Source organism: Macrobrachium nipponense, chromosome 29, assembly GCF_015104395.2.
Source record: "Macrobrachium nipponense isolate FS-2020 chromosome 29, ASM1510439v2, whole genome shotgun sequence".
Lineage (NCBI taxonomy): Eukaryota > Metazoa > Arthropoda > Malacostraca > Decapoda > Palaemonidae > Macrobrachium > Macrobrachium nipponense.
This window is the reverse complement of record NC_061092.1, coordinates 24,880,122-24,907,722: the sequence shown is the minus strand read 5'-3', so window position 1 is coordinate 24,907,722 and position 27,601 is coordinate 24,880,122. Positions and strand designations below refer to the sequence as shown.

The window sequence follows — 27,601 nt, the reverse complement described above, 5'->3', positions numbered from 1 at the left end:
ACAGTTCAACATGCAATTCTCTTATGCTCGCAAAAGAATTGAATTGATTTTAGAGAATGAAGCCAAAAATCTCTTCAGATAAGGCTGGTCAAAATGGCGTGGCGCACAACAGGCAACCCGCTGTTTCTTTTCAAATCTCACATGTCTTGAAAAGTCATGGAGCAGCATGCTTCCCAGCCATTCAGGGAGACATTTCAAATTCATGTCGCCACCTCATGTCTGGATGTTATTCTCTGCGTTTATGGCTATTCACGTTATACCAGTTTACTCTCTCTCTCTCTCTCTCTCCCTCTCCCTCTCTCTTTCTTTCTCTCAGGGAGAGTCAGAAATTTTGAGTCGGAAACATACATTAAGATGCAAAAGAGAAAGAGAGAGAGAGAGAGAGAACACGGCATTTCTAAGGATAAAATAAGACCATTAAGCGCTATTTCCACATTGCGCAGTTCGTGCAGTTTGCGACCAAGTTTCGAAAGGACGCGAAGTCCCGTTTCTCCAATTCTTACAGTTTTCCCTTCTTTCGGGTTGGGCTTTAAGTTTTCCTCCCGTTTTCTTCCTACCTATATTCGGTACTATAGTAGATTCACATCACCCGTGCATCTGATGTCTAGGCCCATCCCTTACGACGCTCCTGATTGGCTGTTGATAATCCAATCACAGGGCTGGAAACTCTCAGTCTCTCTCGAGAGTTCACATAGGCGGGATGTATCTTCCACATCTCCTGAGGGATACGACTTTCAAAGGTGGAACATAGATCCTACCCATGTGAACTCTCCCGAGAGACTGACGGTTTCCATCCCAGTGGTTGGCTTATCAACAGCCAATCAGAAGTGTCGTAAGGGACTGGCCTAGACATCAGATGCACGGGTGATGTGAATCTACTAAAATAATGGTAATAGCTGTTGCCACATTATATATTTCACGTAAAAAGGAATTAAATTGGAGAAATGAAAGGGAAAAACTTTTACCCTATTCTCATGTCCTTTTCACAGACAGCATAAATGGATAAACCTGGAAATACTTCAACTTCGAAAATATTACATGACTGATTATATATATATATATATATATATATATATATATTATATATATATATATATATAAATACAGATTATTTAGACGATTACGCCCGGATACAGAACGATACAACTATACCGTTTCCAATTTTGTCTTTCTTTGTATCCGGTTATGTAAATTATCACACCGTCAGCTAAGTATTACCTTATTAACACACAGAACAGACATGAATTTTAGAAAGCCAGGGTGAAAACTCAAATCCCAGGTACGAAAGTGAATTAGTGTTAATCTGATGAAAATGGCTTTGAGAACATGTAATATATATTTCAATCGGAAGGTCGCTGTAGTGGAGTTATCACTTTTTTCTGCCAAATTGCGTTGGAATTAGATGTCTAAAATCTTTACAACGGGCAAAAATTGTCGATCGTTATTTAAGAAATGAGCGTAATAAATTATATATATATATATATATATATATATATATATATATATATATATATATATATATATATATATATATATATATATATACAGGGTGTCCATAAAGTCCAACACCATTACAAGCAATAAATACTTGTAATGGTACTTGGACTTTATGGACACCCTGTATATATATATATATATATATATATATATATATATATATATATATATATATATATATATATATAATATATATGAATATACAAGTAAACATAAAGACATAAAAAGCGTAAGGAATTTCTGCAAAACAAAACAATAACGAAGGAATGAACGAACAAACAGCAAAATCCAGTAGTAATTACCGTTTCGTTTGACAGGAATATCTTTGACCATGGTGTACCAGTGGTGTTTGGTCAATGTCGGAACCCTCAGCGGGGACACCATGAGGAAGAGGCGATGATTGTCGTGTTCCGGAGTCAGTTCGATGTTGACAGACGAGAAATTCTGCAAAGAACAAAAAAGAAAAATCATTTTACTTATTTCGTGCAACTAAATTTCAATTATCTGTGCATGTATTTTATGTGCAATGTTTCTTTGGCTATATGCACGTACACACAAATACACACATTATATGTATATATACGCTAATACACGCGCACACACACACACACACACACATATATATATATATATATATATATATATGCATATATACGAGTATAGATTTATGTATGTATTTATGTTGTTGTGTATATATATATATATATATATACATATATATATATATATATATATATATATATATATATATATATATGTGTGTGTGTGTGTGTGTGTGTGTGTGTATGTGTGTGTGCATATGCTTGCATAAAGTTTTTTATACTAATGAAGCAAAATTCTTATGAGCTTATATTTTTAAAACTAAACTTTGAGTATTGCATAAGTATAGTCGCATAATTCGTAAAGCGATCGTGTAATCACATGCCACTACCTTAGAGACATTGAAGGTGCTATACACGACAGGAACGAAACTTGCACTTGAGACGTCCGTTGCGTTTACGTACAGCGGTTCTGAAAAAAAAAATAAATAAAAAAACAAATAAACAAATAGAAAGAGACTGTAACATCGAATTTAGGCCAAAGGCCAAACCCTGCGATCTACGAGGTCATTCAACGCTGAAAAGGACAATTGACGGTAAGAATGTTTGAAAGGTGTAACAGGATGAAAACTTCACAGTTGCACTATGAAGCGATTGTTAGAGAGAGTGGAAAGTCGCATGGAAGAGACGGGATACGAACGGAGGTACAGTATAACGAATATAAGAGGAGGTTGCAGCTAGGGGCTGGAATGCCTACAGTGCACCACGTGAGCCGCACTGACGTTTCTTTTCATTTTCCAGCAGTATTCGCTGTATATATATATATATATAGATATATATATATACATATATAAGAATCTTCAGAGGGTGTCCATGATACCAGTTGTAAAATGATGAAGTTTATTATGAAACGTTTTTGCACATAAAACATCTGTGCATCATCAGTCTGCAAAGAGCAATAAGACAATTAAATAACATATAAAGCCATAAAACACAAACAGAACTCACTTGAATTAAAATAGTCTTAAAATTAATCAAAAAAAAAAAGAAAAGTACAAAGTAAAAACAGTAAAAAGAGAGAGAACACCCAAAACACCAACCGTCCATGAGGAGAGAAGATGGAATGACCTGTCGTCAAAAGCAGGTGACGACGTTAACTATGCCAGGTGTAGAGTGGCTGAAGAAGTATTACCATTCAACGAAGAAGAACAAGTTTCTTAATATATAATGATTCGAGGTTTTTAAGTGATCAGGATGTTTGACATGATCTATTATTGTGAACTGTTCTTTCTGAAGCTCAATTTTGCAATTAAAAGCATGGTTCCTGATATTAGAAAATTCAGGTTGCTTTATTCTTTGTCCTGTTCGGAAACTAAAGCCTAAATGACTGCAATATCGAACCCTCAGCAACCTTCGAGTTGATCCAACGTAAGAACCTGGACATCCAGGGCATGTAAATTTATATATGACGTTGGATCTCATGAAGGGCTGAAGGCGATCTTTGAAATTAAAAAAGGAACCTATGGTACAAGGATTGTTTGATATTAATTTGACCTTGAGACACGGAATTTCTTGTTCAATGATTGTTTTAAACTGGATATGAATTTCAGATCAGAAATATGAGGAATAGTAGCATAAAATAACCTTTTTGGAACATCAAAATTAGGAGATAAAGGCTGAAAAAAAACTTCTATAATATATATATATATATTATATATATATGATATATATATATATATATATATTATATATTATATATATATATATAATATATATATATATATAATATATATATACATATCTATATATATATATATATATATATATATATATATATATATATATATATATATATATATATATATATATATATATATATATATATATATATATATATATATATATATATATATATATATATTAACAATTCAGCCATTTCCCTAATGACGCAGAGAACATCTCACCCAACTGTGACAACTCCACTTGACAGATATAGGGCGACAGGTCACAAGGGTTAAAGGCGCCCCAAGACTCAGTCTCACCTGGGAAATCATTGACGCCCATCTTGTTCAAGGTTCGAGGGACGTCCACCAGAATGGGCGGATCGACTCTGTCCACGATCAAGGTCGTTCCGTTCCTCTGACTGATTTCGACGTCCAGGACCCTGGTGCCGAGGGCCAGGCTCTTCGCTCCGGGTGTGTAGCTCTGCGAATAAAGGGTTTTGCATGGATGGTTACTGTTTATTTGTTTGTATGGTGTTTTTAGTGACTTCCGAACCACGTCGATAGTGAACTTCTATCACCAGAAATACACATCTCTGACCCCTTAATGGAATGGCCGAGAATCGAACTCGCGACTACCGAGGTGGCAGGCCAAGACCAAACCGGTCATGCCAATGAGGCGCTTGGATGGTTACCGATCTCTCTCCAGGATTCATAATATGATTCAGTCATTAGACCTCCTTTGCCAATCTGGTTAATTCAAGTTTTACCAAACAATACACACATATCCCTGTTTGGCAAAAGGAAGTCAAGGAAACAACATAATGGAAAGTATATAGTATATATCTATACTACAATAACCAATGTATTAATAGACGAAAACCGTATCATACAAATATCAAAAAAATAAACTTTCTACTTCTCATGCAGACAAAACAGCTATTGGCTCGGAGGAACTGGCCATAGTGAAATTGAGTTTATTAATTATTATTGAAATGAAAGAACAATATTATTAAAAATGATTTAACATACGTTTAAATAGAACGTAAGATCAATTTGCTTCACTTAGTAAAATCATGCCTTTAAAAAACGGATGTTAAGTATGTCCTTTAAAAAAAGGATGTCAAGTATGTCCTTTAAAAAAATAAAAAAGGATGTCATGTATGTCCTATAAAAACGGATATTAAGTTTGTCCTTTAAATTATGGATGTCAAGAATGTCCTTTGAAAAACGAATGTCAAGTATGTCCTTTAAAAAAAGGATGTCAAGTATGAAGGTGTAACTCGTACAATATGTGGAAATGTTACATCCGTTGGAAGATGGTCGCAAAATAGGTAAATGTAACTCGTGTCACATAATGGTTTCAGACATCCTTCGAAAAGATGTCTCCAAAAGGGGATTAAAGTTTCTTCCGATAGACGAACAAAAACTGTGAATTAATACTACAGTCTTTACAGGACAGCTTAACATCAGTTTCGTATCATATAATGTAATCAAAATCAGGAGAAATAGAAGGAAAATGAAACACTGACGGGCAGATAACGTCCCTTGCGTGGTCTTATTGATCGCAGTTACTGGGAACTCTAACTTCTGCTCAAACTCTCTCAAAAATAATATGCCTGAAATATAAATAAAACACAAGTTTGATAGTCGTCACTGCACCTCACTTTCATTCCTTTTTGGCTGCACATCCATTCATATTATTTTTCTTCCACCTGGCTACCCACTCTCTCCTAACAACCATTTCATAGGGCAACTGCTTTGAGGTTTTCCTCCTGTTACACCTTTCAAACCTCCCTACTCTCAAATTCCTTTCCAGCGCTGAATGACCTCATAGGTTCCAGTGCTTGGCCTTTGGCCTAAAAACTATTTTCCATTCCAACCGGGTAGTCTAAGTTTCTGACACATAGTTAGAGTATTGTGCTAGTTTGAAGAAGTAATTGTGTATTTATGCAACAGAAGTGAGGTCACGACAGGTATGAACGTTGATATAGAATAAATTTTTATTTATTTTTATTTTTATTTATTTTTTTTTACAAACTCATAGATAGATAATGGTTATCAGATATTTACTTGATCTTGATTTTAACCCCGTTGATGAGATTTAAAGCACAACAAAGGAAGTTTACTTGTATGTTTATCAAGGAGGTAATCTATAAAACGTTAGTTTAACAAATTCCTGTCAGCGTAGGCGTTGTGTTTAAAGCTACAATCAAGGATTTAGACGAGGTAATTAGGTCAAATGTAATCCAGGATCACGTCAAGTAATCCGTCATACGCTGAAACGACATAACGCAATGCTAAGGATTACTGAAAGAGTTTACCGCTCAGTCACTCACATGCATATGTAAAAATCTAAATGCTATGTACATAAGTTTGTCGATAAGTTTTACAATTAAGGTGTAAAGTATAAAGATCAAAGCTTAGATTTGGGAGCCTGCCTTTGTTGTGACATGAAACAAGGTTCAGCAATGTTAATTTTTGCTGTGTTTTTTTAAATATAACGTTGCACTTGCCTAGCGTCAATAAAATTATTGCATTCTCATGTTTATGATTATGTTAATGGATGTTTGCCCAATTCTACAAAATATTAGTGTGTGTGTAAATCATAATGTTAGCGACTTGCATATGTGTTCATATAAAGACCAGGTTATAAAAAACACAAAGTGGAGCTGATCTGTTACAGCTATTTCTTGGGTTTTCCTTCGGGAAGACTGAACGAAACGAGCCTTGTTTTCGCCCAACCTTATAGGGCGCAGATTGCGATATATGACCGCGCTTGTTAGCATACCTACAGTAAATTGCCGATGCATTCAGCGACGTGAAATCTGAATTTCTGAGATGACTAATTCTCCAGAATGATACAACTGCTTTAAATTCTCTGAGCGTCGCTGGGGAACATATATTTTCTGGGGGTTTCTCTGGGGATATATCGCAAGGATCCTTTTCTCGGGACGTCGTCAAATTCCTGTGGAGTCCGCATGTGTCGATATTGAAGGGAGTGATTTTTCCAATGTCTGACCGTGAATCTCGCAAATGGCCGCGGCCATGGCATTAATATAATCTTAAGTGAAACTCCCAGGGAAGAAAAACGTTTGTTGAAATGTAAATGGGGATGCGAAGCTGTGTTGGGTGCCGGCTGCACATGCGCATACATACTTACTACATACATATCTTTCTTTCTATGTGTATATGTGCACATATAATTATGTATATATATATATATATAATATTATATATATATATATCATACATACATATATATAATATATATATATATATATAATATATATATATGTATATATACATATATATTTTATAGCACACACATATTGCTCATAAAATCTGCAGATGGTAATATGTAATGTTTTAGCAAATGGGTTCAATTTTCCATAAAGCAATTCCCTATAAAATATTGTTTTCCAGTCACTATTGAAGTGAATCGTTGCCTAGCTGAATTTCTAAACTACAAAATATATCTTTCACCAATCGTAATACGCTAACCTTACGCAGTATTCCCTTTCACAGCCTGTTACGAAATACCTCTTAAGATACTGAATTCAAACACCCACTTGCTTTGATAATAATGTCGCCATTTAAAAAAAAAAAAGCAATATCGGTTCAAATACGCAAGCATAGCAAGCACGCAATCGTCCTTATTAAAGAGCGTATTTTGAAAGCGATCGTTAACGGGATGCATAAGTTTATGCTGTAGAATGGAAATGTCGAGAACGGCCACCCTCTCGGATTACTCATCGTTAATACCAGCTTAAGCCTTGGCACCATTCCCTTTGGCAAAAACACCACGATTCCGATATTTCAAACAGAAATCGATATCTCGTTTTTTTTTTTTTCTTTTACCCTGAAAAGTAATGTTTCTTTGGGATTTAAAGGATGTGTGGTTTTAGGCTCTGGTGGGGGGAAGGGAACGAAGTATATTGGAATTTGTTTACGTTCGTTGAAAGCTGCACGCTGCAAGATATTTAGCAATTCGGATTAAATAAACAACAATAAGTTTCTCTAGATAAATAAAAGGCCTCTGGGTGAAATGTTTTCTCAAGAACATGAGCTTGTTTACTTTAGCAAAGTATTGCCTTGCAGCATCACTAAGGAAACCTTAGAAGACTGCAATACGTCCAAGATTGAACAAAAAATCTAGTTGCATAGTTCGATTACTAATCTCGTTTTGTATATCATCATTAAAAGATGAGCCATCAAGGGATGTTGCTCGTGCAGAGTTAAGAATATATTTAAACGAAACATACATGGGGTTTTGCTATATGGAATAATATCACATCTTTCTGCTTGGTAAAATCTCCAAAAGAGGTCATGTATTTACCCAGAGGTCAGAGACTACCGATGAGGTTAAATAAAAAAAATAGAAACAACATGAATAAGAATAGGGGGTGTTTTATAAGTTTCATCTGTTTTATTACATAGATGTTAAGATTCTCATAAACATCATCTTCAAGGAAGCTCCAACTTCATATAAAGTTCAAGATGAAAAATTCATATTCCTTACATAAAGAAAAATCTTTCTAGACGCCATTCATGAAGGTTAATTTTCAGAAGGGGGTTCAGTCAATGGCTGCAAATTTACTCGAAAGCTTTACAGATTCAACTAGTAAAATATCTTGAACATCCAAGATAAACAAAGAATTTTTGCCCAGGCTTCCTATCATTGTGAGATACAAAGTTTATAAATAGCGTGAATACGTCTTTCCCCACAGTTTCGTTTAAGAATGAGAGAGAGAGAGAGAGACTTCACTACACTATATCATATTTAGACGATGAGCCCCTAAGATTGAGTCAAGGAAATAATAATCAGTCATAATTCAGAGAGAGAGAGAGAGAGAGAGAGAGAGAGACTTCACTGCTCTATCTCCTTCCCAGAAGATGAGCTCCTAAGAATGAGTCAAGAGAATAATCAGTCATAATTAAGAGAGAGAGAGAGAGAGCGAGAGAGAGAGAGAGAGAGAGAGAGAGAGAGAGAGAGAGAGAGAGAGACTCTTCACTACACCATCTCATATTTAGTCAGGTAAATAATCACTCATAATTCATTAATAAGAACATCTATGGCTTCAAGTCCCCTGTAAGGTAATGTAATGTGCAAGGTCTATCTACAGCTAAATTTCTGACAGAAGATGATGAAATTCAATTCAGTTCAGTGATATAGTCTCTACTTCCCTAGTATCTCACACTGACTTCTACAAAAGTTTTCAAGGTTATATCTTACGTGTGTCAGGTATGGCCAGTTCACGATGCTGATTCCTACCGGATCCCCACACGTACCGGTCGGGCAGAAACCTTCCGGAAGGATAATGAAGCTTTTGTTATCTGCCAGGGGGACGGTCCATTTCTCGCCAACCAGTTTCGTCCTGGAGAATCAAAAGTCATGATATGAAGGCTCTATATTCGCTGACAAAAAGTACGTTGTTGCCATGTAAGGAACTATAGTAGATTCACATCAACCGTGCATTTGATGTCTAGGCTAGTCCCATACGACGCTCCTGATTGGCTGTTGATAAGCCAATCACAGGTCTGGAAACTCTCAATCTCTCGAGAGTCCACAAGGGTAGGATTTATGTTCCACCTCGCCTGAGGGATACGTCATTCAAAAGTATCCCTCAGGAGAGGTGGAACATACATCTTGCCTCTCTGAACTCTCTCGAGAAAGACTGAGTTTCCAGCCCTGTAATTGGCTTATCAACAGCCAATCAGGAGCGTCGTAAGGGACTGGCCTAGACATCAAATGCACGGTTGATGTGAATCTACTACAGGCATTATTTCATAAGAATTGTGTGTCCCATATCCAGTAAAAGGTTTTCAGATTTCTGTCAAGAACTCACATGCCAATGTCGACCATCATGCTGTTGGGGTCACTGAACGTCCAAGACTCTCCGACTAAGCATCTCTTCAGGGCCGTTTTCGTCAGACGATTCACGGCGTTTTCAAGTTTGGGCACCTGGGGATGCGGGTTCAGCGTAATTATTTTGTAAAGGCTTCATTCCGTGTCATTGCTAGGAAAATAGTGCTATTAGCACACTGGTTATATAGTTTGTTTGTTTGTCTGTATGGCTTTATACGTTGCATGGAACCAGTGGTTATTCAGCAACGGGACCAACGGCTTTACGTGACTTCCGAACCACGTCGAGAGTGAACTTCTATCACCAGAAATACACATCTCTAACCCCTCAGTGGAATGCCCGAGAATCAAACCCGCGGCCACCGAGGTTGGTATGCCAACACCATACCGACCACGCCACTGAGGCGCTCACACATGTTATATAGTACATACGCTGACGCATCCTTACCTGATCATAGCCTCTTTCCTTCGTGACGTCTCTAACATTGCACATTCGGATTTCAGTGTCACTAGGAGGAATTTTCATGTGAACTGAAAGAAGAATTTTGAAGTTAAAAAAGAAGGTTGATTTTGCTTTTAATCGTAATTGATACTTAAACATACTAAGGTCAGTCACCGCAAAATTGTTTGATAACGTCTTCTGTTTTCTAGTTAAGCTGTAACTAACATAGTTTTCCTGTATTAGTTCTGCGAAAAAAAATCGGGTAAGGAATAAAAGTTGTAGGGGCAGCAGGGGGTATGGGAGGGGAGGGCAAGGGAATTAAAAAAGTGTATTGGTACAAGGATGTAAGAGGTCTAATGAAGAGAAAAATTATATTCTTTGAAGTCCAATTATACAATAGAAGTGAATTTAATCTACATGCACACACAAGGGTTAAAAGGTGGTCAAGAAGAAATCTATATTGAAAAAAGGCAGGCGATAGGAATTTATATATATAAATATATATATATATATATATATATATATATATATATATATATACATATATTTATATATACATATATATATATATGTATATATATATATAATATAATATATATATATATATATATATATATATTATATATATACACACACATATATGAGAAGACAAAAGGAAACCTTGTCAGAAATTACATTACTGATGTTTCTTGCCTATATCTCTTTCTATATAACGCATTCATTCACACACACACACACACACACACACACATATATATATATATATATATATATATATATATATATATATATATATATATATGTTATATACATATATATATATATATATATATATATATATATATAATAAAAGGAGCCCATAAAAACGCCAAAATATAGAGAGAAAAATATTATATTTCAGAGTCTGTTGTCTCCCTCTTCAGTCTCTGAAATATAGTATTTTTCTCTCTATATTTTGGCGTTTTTATGGGCTCCTTTTATTAGATGGAATTCTGTTGTAACAGAACATTTTTACCGGTCATATATATATATATATATATATATATATATATATATATATATATATATATATATATGTGTGTGTGTGGTGGTGTGTGTGTGGTGTGTGTGTGTGAATGTATTAGATAGAAAGATATATAGGCAAGAAATATCGGTAATGTAATAATTCCTGACAAGGTTATTTTTGTCCTTTCATAGCTTGAGATGAAAACATACGGAAAAATACATGAATGGAGAAACTTACTGTCCGTTCCGATGTCCGTGTCAAAGGGCAATTTGTCAGAATCTCGGAGATCAGACGGTGGAGCATTTTTGCACTCTTCATCTGATCCGATTTCGAAAATACCCTGAGAATGGAAGGTTATTCTGACATTCTGTTGCATGTTGAGCTTTTCCTAGAGTTCATTTTTTAAAGTAGCTGGGCTTCAGCTTCTGAGAGAATTTATTCTTACGCGCTTTCTCACAAAATTGTAAAAACGAAATCCTGAGAACGAAGTACGTTACACAGCAAATCTACTTTCGGCAAAGGAATTTCCACACAATAATGTTAATTGCAGTTATTTGTTCCCTATCAATTTGCTTATCAGTAGATGTGAACTAAAGAGAAATAGGTCAACCTTTAACGTTTAAATTTGAAAGTCTTATATCTTTATCATATATCAACCGTATTCACAACTTTTAATACATCCTAGATAAACATATCTTTAGTAATTTTTTTTCATATTAAAAACTAAGCAAATAATTCCAAATATGGCCACAGAAAATGTGGCCACGATCCAGATCCTTAAAGAAGACTAAACTCTGTAGAACTAAGTTAGTATCTAAGCAAACAATTCTAATACGGCCATAGAAAATATGGTCACGCTTCAGATCATTAACGAAGACTAAGCTCTGTAAAATACCCAATTTAAACGTAAGTCCACTTTATAAACTGACGACAAAGTAAAGTAAGCTAATATTAGAGAGAGCAATATTCCGTAACGAGAGAACCCTGGAACTCCACTGTCATATCTTGTCGTCTGTTTTGGGTGACAACGTATATTAGGTGACCAAGTGTCGTCGATTCCCGGCTATTAGCGTTAATCCTTGATATAGCATCGACCCTAGTTTTGCAGTTGTAGCGATCAATTCCCTTCCCGTATTACTGCGTTATATCTCTTAATTTTTCGATCGTTCATTACTGTTACAATTTTACAGACATTTTTCTTTTATTCAAGCTATTTCTAGTATCCGTCGCCCCTGAGAGTTATTTATTACATGCGAAACTGCTGAGAGAAACTGTTCTTTGGTATATATGCTACGCTGGTCTCCAGAGTCTAGACTATTTGAGAGGGGAGCCAACATAATCGGCTCTTACATACTCCTACATACCAGCATGTTGTTGCTCGCAATAGACGCCAGATTATCACCAATCATTTGTAGTTGGTCTGGAACAATCACTCCCGAATTTTCTACTCCGTCTATGATCGTCTGGAATGGAAGGAACAGGTAACTTATGCAATTTATGCTGACAACAATTGCGTAAAATGATTCAACTTGTGAAACCTCAGGGCAGCTATGTGATTGTTGTAGTCAGGGAGATCATACGTAACGTTTCACGTTATTTACAGAATTGTAAATCTTTAAAGTGACGCTTTGCTTCAGTATAAGCGCATTTCATTTAAGTCTTAATCAAGGAAAAATGAAAATAATCTTTCAAGGTTATGAGAAATGACACTCATAGAAAAATGTTAGCAATGCTATGATGCTAATTATAAGACGAACGTCCTCTCCTTAGAACAAAGAAAGGGGTAAAATGCCTCGCTAAAAGTGAAAGGTTGCAGGGCATGTTACTATAATGTGTCAAAGAGAATCCCGGATGAAGCAACAGCAACGAAAAAGGGGATTAAAAATCTCTTGGGGATATGCTCTGAGTTTAGTAGAGAGAGAGAGAGAGAGAGAGAGAGAGAGAGAGAGAGAGAGAGAGAGAGAAGGAGTGATATTAAGAGGTGAAAACACTACATTCTAAAATCCTAAAAGAGAGAGAGAGAGAGAGAGAGAGAGAGAGAGAGAGAGAGAGTGAAAACATTATTCTAAAATCCTAAAAGCAAGAGAGAGAGAGAGAGAGAGAGAGAGAGAGAGAGAGAGAGAGATGGTCGATTTTAGGGAAAAGAGAAAGAATATGTGATATAAAGAGGGAAAACATCAGAGAGAGAGAGGAGAGAGAGAGAGAGAGAGAGAGAGAGAGAGAGATGCTCGAGTTTACAGAAAAGATAATAAAAATAGGGCGATATTAAGTGGGGAAATATTACAATCTAAGATTCAAAGAGAGAGAGAGAGAGAGAGAGAGAGAGAGAAGGATGCTCAAGTTTACAGAAAAGAGAAAAAGTGGGGTGATATTTAGAGGTGAAAACGTTACAATATAAGATTTAGAGAGAGAGAGAGAGAAAGAGAGGGGGGGGGGGGGGGGGGGGGGGGCGGTTGTGCCAAGGGGGGAGCGGCGATAAGGACATTTTGTCTTACCTCCATCATATCTAAAGTGGCTTCTCTCGTCTCGATGCTGATTGACTTGATAATCTCGAGGTTCTTGGAAGCCGCCCTGTAGAGGTTCGCCACAGTGGACGACGTCATTTCTATCGTCTGAAGATTGTTGAAGTTGGTGTTCTCCAGCAGAGCCCGGATGCCGAAGTTGTTGTACTGGTCCATTGTGAGCAGGATGTCCGTGACTTCCGCTTTGGACTTGTTTTCTGTAGCCATCCAGTCAGCCTTTGGAAAGATTGTCAAATAAAACAACGACGTGACTGAGTGATTAGGAACTGGAATATAACATTTAACAAAATGTTTAGTTGGGAAAAACTCTCTATCGCGAGAATATATATAATGTTCTAAGAGGTCCACAATAATAAAAAAATGTTGCGAGTTCGTGTGCTATTTAAAAACTCTTTACAAAGCTTTCTAACCCTTCCCTGTGTTCATCTTCAGTCCAACCCAGGGAAAGGTTCGAAAGCTTTGTAAAGGGTTTTTAAATTATACACGAACTCGCAACATTTTTTTTTTTCATTATTGTGGACATCTTAGAAAATTTTACCAATTACTAGAACAGTCATTTTCTGCTGTATGAAGTTAAACGGTCATCGGAACTGAAAAACTAAGTCATATTGCGCGATGAAAATGCGGAAATGCATGTCATTTTTGGATAATAATTCTAATGTTAATTGGTTAATGATAGATTTATATTCACCATTATAATACTTATCTTTATCTGGAAGGTAATAGGAAAATATGGCATTGTTTGTTTGTTTGTTTGTATGGTGTATTTACGTTGCATGGAACCAGTGGTTATTCAGCAACGGGACCAACGGCTTTACGTGACTTCCGAACCACGTCGAGAGTGAACTGCTATCACCAGAAACACACATCTCTGACCCCTCAAAGGAATGGCCGAAAATCGAACTCGCTGCCACCGAGGTGGCAGGCCAAGACCAAACCGACCACGTCTCTCAGGCACTAATATGGGACTCTAAATTATTTTATGGTGTCTTCATTTACACTGCCAAACTGATGGTCATAAACTGAAGTAATAATAATAATAAAAAAGCTGTCTATTAGTATTATCCAGTAGACAACCGTTTTTGTGTGTATGTGTATGGGTGTGTGATTTGCATTCACCAACATCAGTTTTATAGCTGAAATGAAGCCTACATAAAAACAATTGCAATGAGATATTTTCCTATTACCATACATATAATGACAAGTATTATAATAGGGAAAAACTCTCTAACGCGAGAGCATATATAATGTTCTCAAGGGTCCACAATAATACAAAGTGTTAAGAGTCCGTGTATAATTTTTAGGACTTTACAAAAAGCTTTCGAACCCTTCCCTGGGTTCATCTTCAGTCCAAAAAAAAGATGAAGATGAACCCAGGGAAGGGTTCGAAAGCTTTTTGTAAGGTCTTAAAAATTATACACGGACCCTTAACACTTTGTATTATTGTGGACCCTTTAGAATAAAGTATTATAATGGTGGATATAAATCTGTCATTAACCAACAAACATTTGCCATCGAATGTTTAAGTAATAGTACCTTATTCATGATAGCAGTCAGCGCTGCGAGGTTCATATTCAGTGTAGGCACATCGCCCGCACCGGAGGTCACACGCAAAGGACCCATTGTAGTTTCACCACCGAATTCGTCTTGCGTCATCATAGCTATCTGCATGACGATGATAATCACATGAAAACGAGACAAGGATAAAAATAAAAATAATACTGATAAAGTTATCTAGGGCAGTAGCAGAATTAGTACTATAACATACTTGAAACAATAAAAAAATGAAAAAAAACGTTCAAGGCCATGATTTGTATTGATTTTAAGCCTGGCGAATATCCTAAAAAGACTTTGTCCCCATTCAGTATAATCTATATTGGTTTGATAAGATATCTATGATAATTAAATCACTTGATAAATTCAAATCTCTTAACTGAGTGGAAATGAACTCAAGCTCAAGTACATTAATAAGAAAATAAAGCAGTAAGCGGTTTTTTGTTGGAATAACACTTTTTTCATTATTACTATTATTATCATTATTATTATCATTTTAAGGTTTAGAGAGGGAGAAAGGACACTGCACATTATGTTTTATATTTCGGATCTTTGTTGAAAATTCTATTTGCATCCAAGATGAAATTTCCCCTTGTACAGTAATCTGCAATAATAATGCTGGTATTCCAACTGGCAACGTTGGACTATTCCAGATTTCGTAAGGAATATCAGACGCGATATAGAACCTTCTGAGCCTATCTCTCCAGATGGGATCTGTGGAAAAACAGCAAAGGGTCAAGTTTAAGGAAAGGTTTATCAGGTTCCTTGCTAAAGATTTAAAATAAAAAGAAATAAGAACAAAAAATGAAGACTCGATATGTAATGAAGATTGAATATATCGCAGGTCAAGTGCTGGATCTGATTCGGCTATCCAAAAGGTCCAGAGTAGGAGTAATGAGAAAGTTAAGTATATCTTAGTTTTACCAGACCACTGACTTGAGTAACAGTTCTCCTATAGGGTTGGCCCGAAGGTTTAGATATTTCTTACGTGGCAAGGAACCACTTGGTCACCTAGCAATGGGACCTACAGTTTATTGTGTGATCCGAACCACATTTTATCGAGAAATTAATTTCTATCACCAGAAAGAAATTCCTGTGCTTCCGCATTGGCCGAGCCGAGGATCGAAATTCGGACCACCGGATTGGTAGCCGAGGAGAAAACCACTCGTCCAACGAAGAGCTCGGAGTAATGAGAGAAATCTAGAAGGAAACATGAGGCAAAATGACCTATCTGCGATTTCAGAGACAGAAATGTGAAATAATATGGAGTGTCTGATGTTGATGTGTTTAATACGTATTGTTGATTGGTGATACGGTGCGTGAACTGCCCAGCTTTACGGGAGACTTATGAATTTGCACGTCTAGAGAAATAGTTCAAAATGAATGATAAACTGAAAAATATTACGATGGCATGTACAGATAAAGAAATTGGAGCGACGAATGAAAGTGGAGAGGGAGCAAAAACTGAAATCATTGCCAAAAGGTGCCTCCAAGGCGTAAAAGGAACGAGTGTGTTATTAAGTCAACAAAGAGCTTCACCGTAATAATAAGATACCGTTGAACAGTTTCTGTGGAAGGAAATTGCTTGTGGTTCTTGAATACATACATATATATATATATATATATATATATATATATATATATATATATATATACTATATATATATGTGTGTGTGTGTGTGTATATGTGTATATATACATATATGTGAGTGTTTGTGCGTGTATATATATATATATATAATATATATATATATATATAATATAATATATAATATATATATATTATATTATATATATATATATATATGTATATATATATATATATATATATATATATATTATATATATATATATATATTATTGTTAAGGGACGGTGGGCAGTAAGTCGGAAGGAAGCGAATATAAACGGAGTTACAGTATTGGAAATGAAAGGGTGAAATGGGTGCAGCTAGAGCCCGAAGGGAAGCCACGTAGAGCCTTAAGTAATGCTTGCTTGCAGTGAGGTGTGCACTGACAGCACTAATAGCCCCATTCGGAGAACTGAGAACACAGTCTTCGTCGGCGCATACGGGGAGAGTCGTAGGGAGCAATTGTAAATATTTGCCTGTCACCTCATTCTGGTACCTGTAATTTCTCCTCGACCGTAACTACCGTGAAAGCTTGCCACTCATCGATGACTGTCACGAGGACTTTGAAAGTCCCGGGAGGGAAGAGCAACTCGATGGATTGGATCTCCTTGTCGGCGTGATTCAAGGTGGCCATCGTCGTTTCTTTGCCTGTGCTCTCTTCCACCACTGCAAAATTGACGAGTTATGCTTAAATTTCAAGTGTGTTTACCTTCAAAAACATAATTCAACATTTTAAATCTCTCTCTCTCTCTCTCTCTCTCTCTCTCTCTCTCTCTCTCTCTCTCAATCATCGTCGTTTCTTTGCCGGTGCTCTCTTCTACTACTGCAAATTACGAGTTATGCTTAAATTTCAACTCTGTGTTTACCTATAAAAACATAATTCAACATTTTATCTGTCTGTCTGTCTGTCTCTCTCTCTCTCTCTCTCTCTCTCTCTCTCTCTCTCTCTCGTCTCTCTCCTTTCCTCTCCCCTCTCTCTCTCTCACACAATCATCGTCGTTTCTTTGCCGGCGCTCTCTTCTACTACTGCAAATTACGTGTTATGCTTAAATTTCAAGTGACTTTTACATATAAAAACATAATTCAACATTTTATCTCTCTCTCTCTCTCTCTCTCTCTCTCTCTCTCTCTTTTAATCACAAAACACACACACACACATACACGTATAAAAGGTTTATAAAGGCTTCATGAAAAATCTAAAACATAATACCTGTTAATATCACCACGAAGGTTACTTAACACCGGTAGTCTAAAAGCTGAAAAAAATTCACTCTCAAAAAACAAATGTGAATTACAGCACGTGTGCTTTATTCAGACCAAGTAATAAGAATGAGTGGTAGGCAGTCTCCGGTACACAATATACAACTTTTCTCATATAGATAAATCTAAATGAAAATTAAAAGTCTATCTTCATTCTGAGCGGTTTATTTAGACTGACAGTTTAATATTCTTTTAACGTTTGACCTTATCTAGTTGTTTCGAATATTGTTCTGTTTATATTAAAATCCAGTGGAGAAGCTCATAAAACACACAAACCTTCACATGCACCATCATGGCTTGATTTCGTAATGAGAAAACATATATAAAGATATTTGTAAGTTCATATGACGTTTACATGTGTTTATGAGAGAGAGAGAAAGAGGGGAGTTATTACTTACGTGATATTTTATACATGATATCTAAGTCTTCTCGATCCGTCCAACCTTTGCATTGCAAAACGTATTTACTGATTAAAGCTTTGTTTGTTGGAGGGTGAATCAATTCGCACGTCCCGCCTGAGGGCTCCCTGTTGTACCACAAGAAGAAAGAACTCGCTCCTGAGAGAAAAACAGATATAAGTAACACAACAATAGTGAGATGTAGAAGGAGGAGCAAGACAGACTAATCAGTTTTATATCAAACAGGCGTCAAGACATCCCAGGTCATCGTCTCCAAAACTAAATCCTGTGCCTGCTAAAAGTGTGTATATACATTTATATACTATATATATATATATATATATATATATATATATATATATATATATATATATATATATATATATATATATACACAACAAAGGAAAGTGAAACAGTGGAGTACCGTTGTAGCTGTAATCCATTGCTTCACTTTCCTCCATGGCTTTTGCCTTAATATATACTATATTGATCACGTTCCAAATTTTCGCGTTTCAGGTATATATATATACACATACAGCATGTTTCTTTACCTATTTTATTTAATGAATTGGTGGCTGTTCCGGAGAGGATGATCATATCATCTCTTATGAAATCCTTGTGAAAAGCAACGCTTACACCAACTTCTTGGTCAGTGGCGCCTGAAACATAAAGACGAACATTATAGCAAAATTGATCCATTCTACGTAAATCAAGCCTTAAACCACTTCATCCTATTCACAGAGGCATCGTCCATAAACTTTTCAGATGAGAGTAGGAAAGTTTTTATCTATTTCTGTGAAAAGAACAATTAAGTATGGTTCACTGTTATCAGTTTCACTATTTAATAGCTATTTATTATTGATATAGTATATACGTATATATATGCATTATATAATATATAATTATATATATACATATCAAAATATACACACTCACTCACACACACGCATATATATATATATATATATATATTTATATATATATAATTGCTTTATTTACCTAATGGAAAGTATCCAGATTTGACAGGCAATGGCTTGTCGTGGGAGTCGTAAGCTACCCACTCGTACTTCAGTGGCGGATCACACGCTGATATACATTCCATCGTCATATCCAGTTGATACGAAGGATTGATATAGAAACCGTCCGGGAATGCCCTGCAGAACTCTTTAGCAAGACACCTGCCATCGGTTAAAAAAAATTACAATCTTGAAATATAATAAACTTTTGTGATGGTCACAAGGATAATGATGACGTCTTCATGATTTAGACAGGTCATGGAAATCGACTCTCTTATTTGACATAAAGAAATATTCTTCTCAGTGTAGGAAATAGATCTGATACTTCGGCGCCATCGAGTTCTCTGTACAGCGTATAATCAAAGCAACCGAAAACAGATCGATCTTTCGGTGTTCTCGGTATAATGCTGTATGAGCCGCGGTCCATGAAACCTTGGTCACCGCCCGGTAGCGGCCTGTTCCATATAGTTGCCAGACGTACGATCATGGCTGACTATAAATAAAATAAAATCTACTTCTACAGAGGATGGTGGGCTGCAATTTGGTATGCTTAATGACTGGAGGGTGGATGATCAACATAGCAATTTACAGCCCTCTAGCCTCAGTAGTTTTTAAAATCTGAGGGCGGACAGAAAAAGTGAGGACTGAGAAAGTGCGGGCGGACAGACAAAGCTGTCTCAATAGTTTTCTTTTTAAAAAAAAACTAAGCCGTGTTCATTTCATTTTCACGCTATACTCACTTGGCTCTTAGGATCGGCACATCTTCTTCTTTGAGGACGACTTGGGCTATCGACTTTTCTTGCCTCACGTCTTTTTCGATAGTGACTTCGAACTCGAAGGAATCTGCATCATCTACGAAGTCGCTCCCAAGGAGGTACAGTGTTCCTTTAGGGAGGTCCAAGAGACCTGTTTGAAGTGGGAGAAATGAGCATGTGAATGTCGTGCTTCTAGTTTCTGATACGAAATGAACATTTCATAACTCGACAAAATAATGAAATAAAAACACACGAGCTATACTTTTCCTTTGGGAGTAAATTACCATCTCAATACTAGGCAACTTTTTAGACGTGTCCAGATCCTAGTCATTCATAAGCTTCATTTTGTATGATGGTGCGTTCGTTTTAAATCCCTTCCACAGACTAGAAATGCTCTACTTTATACTATAGAGTAGGAAAAATAGAATGAATAATTAAAGAGCTGAGTAAAACTGCGTATTATTTTAGTTTCCCATCGTACCATTTATTTTTCAGAATGTTATGACTCCAAATGTGGTCCTTATTTTTCTGGGACCTTGGTCATCTTAGTTTCCACATTCGGTTCCCTTGTGCGAAAAAAAAATCTAAGTATTAAGCAAAGAATTAAAGAATTAAAATAGCACTACAACACTCTAGTAGATGGCGGCATTAATTTTCAAAAGTAATTATAGTACTTATATCTGCTTGTAAAGCCTCTAAGATATGATACATTTATCATAAATTTCAACTTCACAACTTCTGAATTTATCTTTATCATTAACACGCATTAGCGCACAGAATTATATTCAAAACTAAAGAACGCACAGGGACGCGTGTGCGCGCGCTCACACACGCACATACACCTATATATATATATCTATATATATATATATATGTATACGGTATATATATATATGATATATATATATATATATATATATATATATATATATATATATATATATACATATAAATATATACATATATATATATATATATATATATAATCCTTGTTACATCTCGAGCTGTTAAGCTATCAGAATCTGAAAAGAGTAATTTGTGGTAATTAATAAAGATCTAACCACGGAACATTAACTCCTGGAAATCTAGTCCACTCTTCAATAACGAGAGAGAGAGAGAGAGAGGCCACCATTGTTCTTACTGAAGAAACGAAAGAAAGAAAAAAGAACACCATAACAAATGACTCCGTGTTTGGATATCTCTATTTGGGAGAAGAATCTGTGAAATTTTCTTGGCAATTTCAGACGACGTTACAATTTCTTCTTCTCTGTCATGCGAACGAGACGGGAGAGAGGCGAGGCGAGATGCTGGGAGAGGCAGCACTTGCACGAGTCGCTGGTTTTGATATGTTCTGGCCATTCAGAATCGTGGAGAAGGGAAGGACGGCAAAATTTCAGAAAGATGAAGATGAAGACGTGTTGAGGAAGAGGGAGGGAGAGGGAATGAGAGAGAGGGAGAGGGAGGCTTGAGGGGAGGAGGAGGAGAGAGAGAGAGAGAGAGAGAGAGAGAGAGAGAGAGAGTTGGGAGGTCTGCTTTAGGTTCGACATCCAGCGCCGTACCATCTCTCAGGGAGCCTCCAGATAATGATTATGAAATTTAAAAGTGACTTGTAATTGATTTCTTGAAGGTGACATAATAGTCGAACGCTTTGCACTGTCAAGGAATTTAGAAAAAAAAAATTATTTTTATTTTTACAACGAGCAACCTCGAAGTTAAGAGAGGACTTCACGAGCAATGACATCATTTCTTTACTGAAGTGATTCAAGGAGCATGTTTATTCTGTACGTCAAAATGTAAGATGTACGAATTTCTGTTCCCTTTACAGCGTCACAAATAAAAAAAAAATCTTGCCCTCGACATTTTCCAAACTCAGAGAGGAGGCTTAACGTAATCATCAGCCTGCTGAGTCTACAACAGCTCTGTACCTGTCTGCGTAATACCGGTTTTTGCATAAGATGCATTTTGTTTGACAGGGTAAAATTTTAAGGGAGAAAGGTCACAATTGCCGTACTCTGATTCAGGGTAAAACTGAGGAAAAGTCTGAAAACTTTCGACGTGGAGCCATTTTTTATGTTGGTCAAATTTATTTTACAACGAACATTTTTGGACTTAATACGACAAACTAAACTCATTCTTTGTCGAAGATTTACAAAATGGACCGTTCACATTTACTGAAAGCCGAACAGCATATACAAATATTTCGAATATTTAGTATGAAGTTAGCTATGCAATTTTTGCATTTTTATTTATTCAAGTTGTTAAGAGTGCAACGTAAAAACTAGCGTAGGTCATTAATGCAAAGGGAATAACGAAAGGAGCGCGCTAATGAAATTACCTGCCAAATATGATACCATTTTCTCTTGGATCGAGGGATTATTATTTTTCATAGGAAATAGATGCGTGGACGCACCAACGATAAAGAGAGAGGAAATAAAGTAATTGGTTTGGGGGCAGGAAACAATGAAAATAAATTAATTAGTCGGTGAACTAAATTTCTTTTCATCTCGTAAATATTCAGCTCTCTGAAAAACACAAATGGATGTTTTGAGGAGATAAATAAATTAATTCATTTTAATTACCAGGAAACATTCCTATAAAGCTAATAGATGCCCGCATGCCTGGTTAAACTCCCAAGAATAATTCATGAGCTTAAACTTCAAAGCTAGCTGCAATCCAGCGAAAAGAGAGAGAGAGAGAGAGAGAGAGAGAGAGAGAGAGAGAGAGAGAGAGAGAGAGAGAGACGGCTGAGGGGACAGGGAGGGGGAGAGAGAGAGAGGAGTGAAGTTTTGGAAACCAATTTCATTTGCCAAGGAAAGGGGATTCAGAATTTTAACTTTCCTTGAAAATCAACTGGACGAAATTTGAGGTAACTACACATTATCACACCTTAAATAGATTAATTTTATGTACTGAATGATTTAGCAGCCTGTGTCAAAGGCCATGCCGGCCACACACCGGATTTTGTTAAAATATAAGATCTGCTTATATGGAAAGGATAGCTATATGCTCTGCATGCAAAGCAACATGAATATCTGCAAAGTGGTGGCAGTCCTCACTGCCACAACAAAGTGAAAAATGTGTCGAAATTTCTTCGGCGCAATCGAGTTATCTGTACAGCCGCTACAACGTATAACCAAAGCCACCGAAAACAGATCTAGCTTTCGGTGGTCTCGGTAAAATGCTATGTGAGCCGCAGCCCATGAAGCTTAACCACGGCCTGGTGGTGGCCTGCCCATACCGTTACCAGAAGCACGATCATGGCTAAATTTAACCTTAAAATGAAAAATATTGAGGCTAGAGGGCTCTAATTTGGTATGTTTGATGATTGGAGGATGAATGATCAACATACCAGTTTGCAGCCCGCTTGCCTCAGTAGGTTTTAAAATCTGGGAGCGGATAGACAGACAAAGCCGGCAGAAAAGCTTTCTCTTTCAGAAAACTAAAACTCGGCTTTCGAAAGGGAAGCCTTTGGCATATCTGAACTTAGAGATACGACCGAGGCACATTAAGTTGGTAAAAATGGTTGCTTGGTAATGGACTAGAGAGAGAGGTTGCCTCGTACTCCCATCAAAGTAAACCTATCTAATTCGACGCGGATTTGATGAGAACTTTTCTTCTAGAACTGAATATCATTACTAACGGTCAACATCTGACAAACGCTACGAATCCTCTTTTTCAATTTCCTAATCAAATCAGTCGGCAAACACATACAATATGCGGTGAACAGTGTAATACTTTGGCGCGAGCTTATAACAGAATAATCCTTATACACAGGGAAATTGCTAGAAAAAAAAACATGTAAATCTATCTGGTCAGAATATTATATCTCTCCATCAATACAGATCAGATAACTGTTAGATAACGTTCACACAGCGGCCTGGTTGACTACTAAAAATACAAAGTGCCATCAAGTCCTGATTCATTTACTGCTTTGATATATAGTGTTGAAATCAGTACTCATGTACTGATTGAGTAATTATTCATGACATTTGTTTTCATCAGTTAGTGCTCAGTTATGAAGAGAGAGAGAGAGAGAGAGAGAGAGAGAGAGAGAGAGAGAGAGAGAGAGAGAGAGACTGCTGCAAATATATTGGCTCTGGAATTTAAGGAAATTGCTAACGAGCGCTGTCGCTCAAGTTTCGTATTCTGCCTTCACTGGAAATGGAAAGTCCATCCAGAATTCAGCGAACGGTACGAGCAGCAATTTAACAAAACAGGGGGAGGACTAAAACACAGGAGAAGAGGATGGCATAATGGAACTGCTGCAAAGGGACAATTTCATTCGAAATAATAAAATAACAATGACAACTAATACTACGAAAATCATAAAAAAAATCAATAAATGTATCAATAGTGTATTCGTACAATCGATTACACAGAATTTTGAGTGGATCTTCCCCCCCCCCCTTCTCTCTCTCTCTCTCTCTCTCTCTCTCTCTCTCTCTCTCTCTCTCTCTCTCTCTCTCAAATTCAACTCTTTCCTTCGTTCATAAACGCTACAAAGTGTACTATAGCCAACGGCAGTGTCACGTCATGTGGAACATGTTCCGTACCCATGACCCTATATATATATATATATATATATATATATATATATATATATATATATATATATATATATATATATGTGTGTGTATATTATATATATATATACATTATATATATATATATATATATATATATATATATATATATATATATATACCTTAAATATCCCTTGGGGGAATTATAATTGAGAGAGCGTCTGCCTCGGCCCTGAATAGAAGCTGGGTCTTTGATTTAGAATTTCAATTCTCCTTCGGAACGAGTTTTTATCTTGGCGTGGTGAACTCTATGTTAAGTAATATTTGTTGCTTAATATCTAAATACAAAAAAGTCTTGCTCGCATAAGAGTTCCCCCCCCCCCACACACACAATATATATTTATATACATACATATACATTGATACAGATAAGTTATGTTTATATGTATATGTGTGTGTGCGTGTGTGTGTATAAAATTAAAAAACAATAGCTTATCATCACAGAAATGCTCTCTGTAACAACCGAACATTTTCCAGAGTAATCTGAGAATAATGATTGATAGTAAATAACTGTAGAATTGATTTGCAGTATCTTGGCAAATCTACTGAAAGACACTCTAGTCAGTTCTGAAGGTTGCAGCTCTGTAAGTCAAGACTATGAATAGGTTTCATCTTCTTAATAATAATAATAATAATAATAATAATAATAATAATAAAATAATAATAATAATAATAATAATAAGGAAGGAGGGCTTCTCTGAGGGCAGTAGCACTGAATATTATAGCTGTTTCAACGGCATTTAATTCATATAAAATCTTCTCAATTCTTATATACTCTCTTAGATGACTATCTGTGCGCTGTCGACACTTCAGAGAAAATAAACCTAAGACAACTGAAATCTTGTTATGTCCTTAGGAAACCTGATATACCAGCTACATGCTGATGAGAAAAAGACAATAAGAAAAATTGAGAAGATTCTATATAAATTAAATGCCGTTGAAGCCTTAGAACATTTCCTCTCTTACCTGGCCCATACCCAAAACATCCTCCTGACGATGGTCCTTTGGGGAAAATTGGTTGAGGGCTGTCCATGTCAGGGCCTGGCCATTGTTCGTCCCTTCTCCTACATTTCCACTTGAAGGTGAAGTCCTGGAGGCAGAAGCAATACCTTACAAAGTGGTTTATATGTCCAGCATTCCTGCTGTAAGTCTTTGCAGTCACGTTGGACAGGAAAATGCTAAGTTTCTGTGGCCATAATTATATGCACTACGTAATATCTAAATCCGAATTCGGTTACTAATAAAGCCATTATCAAGTACATACCTAAATCTAGACATAGCGCTCTAACACCTATATGGTCTTTTGCATTCATTAGTCGTCCACACTAGAATATTTATACATATGATAAAAAAAATCATAATTTTAGTATATTTACAAATTAATTACTTACCAATAACATTTATGTTCGCCGTCGTCGGCCGTAACTAAACCAATTTGTACTTTTTTGCGGTCAAGTTTCTGCTAATGTTGCTAATTAGTTAGTAAATGAATCACAGAGGACCAAGGTTAGAAAGTTAGGTTCCGTAACATGCCAGTGAAGAGATCAATATACCAAGCTTACAAAGGTTTTAATGAAAATGATACGAATAACTTTATTTTTATTCTTATTTAATTTTCGCAAACGGCCATCTCTTGCGAATTAAATGTCTCGACGTTCGTCAGAAAAAAAGGACCTGAATGAAAAAAAAGGAAAAAAATAAATCTTGCTCAGACGTCGCAAAAAACTCTAATCGACATTAATTGCAAAAATCGCCGAAGGACAAGGAAAGTCGATGGATTCTCGGGCGTCCCAGATTCCTCGCGATCTAATCAGCCGCTGGGAAAAAGGTGGGCCAGATATAATCCTCTTTTATCTGGAGGTAATTCCTCCCCTGTGAAGTGGTATCCTCCTCTTTAAGCTTCTTACACTAAGTCGCCCACTATTAATTTTCGTCTTTTTCATATGGTAACGAGTTCGTGTCCTTAGCTGCGTTAGAACTTCGTTTATTTTGGTGCTTCTGTATGTTACAGAAAAGATGAATTTGAAGATCTTGAATGAAGTGTAAGCATTTAACAGTACTGCAAATATCGGGTTATTTATGACGAGTTTGAAAATACTGTCTACCGCCCACCGTCACCGCCAAAAAGACGATTAGCTGGGTTAAACGTTTTTGCAAAGAAATTTTCTCGTTTCTATACTTCCAATTATATAATATTAGTAGGCTAATAAAATCAAACAATAAAAAAAAAGTATTGAAACTGTTAAGCTCCTCTTATGCCACGGACTCTTGCGGCTGATTTTTTTTTTTCTTTTTTTTTTTTTACATTCATCGCTTAGTAAAACGCTGACTGTCTGAAGAGAAAGCTTACCTTCGAGTCTGGGAAGTCAGGGTCAACGCTGTAGATGCCTGGTTCAAGAGCAACTTCTTGCTTCCTGCCTCGAATGACTCTAGAGACGCCGTTCTCCATGATGATCGGCAACAAGTCCGTGCGAACGATATTGATCATGGTGGTCACGGTCTTCAGGAAAGGCCAGTAAGGGTCCAGATTGGCCGGATCTGCAAAGACACCGAATTTCTTGGGACCTGTGAACTCTGGGTCGCGAGAGCAGCCACATCCACTGAGTTATAACTGGATAACACTTTAGGTCATTCTTATTTGTCAACGATGGGTGTTTAACAATGATGGAATTCGTTTATATGATTTTAGCAATGTGAAGGAAAGACAATGCTGCAGGATATTTCTTTCTTAAATTAGCATCGACGTGCTTTCGTGAAAGCAGGTTAAGTGAAACGTGACCCGAGTCAAGTTTTCTTTTTAACACAAGAGAGCTA

At 36.4% G+C, this 27,601-nt stretch overlaps 1 protein-coding gene across 1 annotated transcript in view; it reads right to left on the bottom strand.

Moving 5' to 3' along the window:
- Positions 1 to 27,601, bottom strand: part of LOC135206294 (uncharacterized) — a 125,047-nt gene that overhangs the window by 38,604 nt on the left and 58,842 nt on the right. Inside the window, exons 23-39 of the mRNA XM_064237717.1 lie at positions 27,138 to 27,325; positions 25,754 to 25,877; positions 20,190 to 20,355; positions 19,433 to 19,611; positions 18,985 to 19,092; positions 18,434 to 18,592; positions 17,272 to 17,441; positions 15,130 to 15,258; positions 13,567 to 13,809; positions 12,436 to 12,534; positions 11,309 to 11,411; positions 10,072 to 10,154; positions 9,607 to 9,722; positions 8,994 to 9,135; positions 4,079 to 4,241; positions 2,429 to 2,508; positions 1,800 to 1,941 (exon numbers count right to left, since the gene is read on the bottom strand). Coding sequence (XP_064093787.1) covers positions 1,800 to 1,941; positions 2,429 to 2,508; positions 4,079 to 4,241; positions 8,994 to 9,135; positions 9,607 to 9,722; positions 10,072 to 10,154; positions 11,309 to 11,411; positions 12,436 to 12,534; positions 13,567 to 13,809; positions 15,130 to 15,258; positions 17,272 to 17,441; positions 18,434 to 18,592; positions 18,985 to 19,092; positions 19,433 to 19,611; positions 20,190 to 20,355; positions 25,754 to 25,877; positions 27,138 to 27,325 — 2,394 coding nt within the window. The remainder of the gene's footprint in view (positions 1 to 1,799; positions 1,942 to 2,428; positions 2,509 to 4,078; positions 4,242 to 8,993; positions 9,136 to 9,606; positions 9,723 to 10,071; positions 10,155 to 11,308; positions 11,412 to 12,435; positions 12,535 to 13,566; positions 13,810 to 15,129; positions 15,259 to 17,271; positions 17,442 to 18,433; positions 18,593 to 18,984; positions 19,093 to 19,432; positions 19,612 to 20,189; positions 20,356 to 25,753; positions 25,878 to 27,137; positions 27,326 to 27,601) is intronic.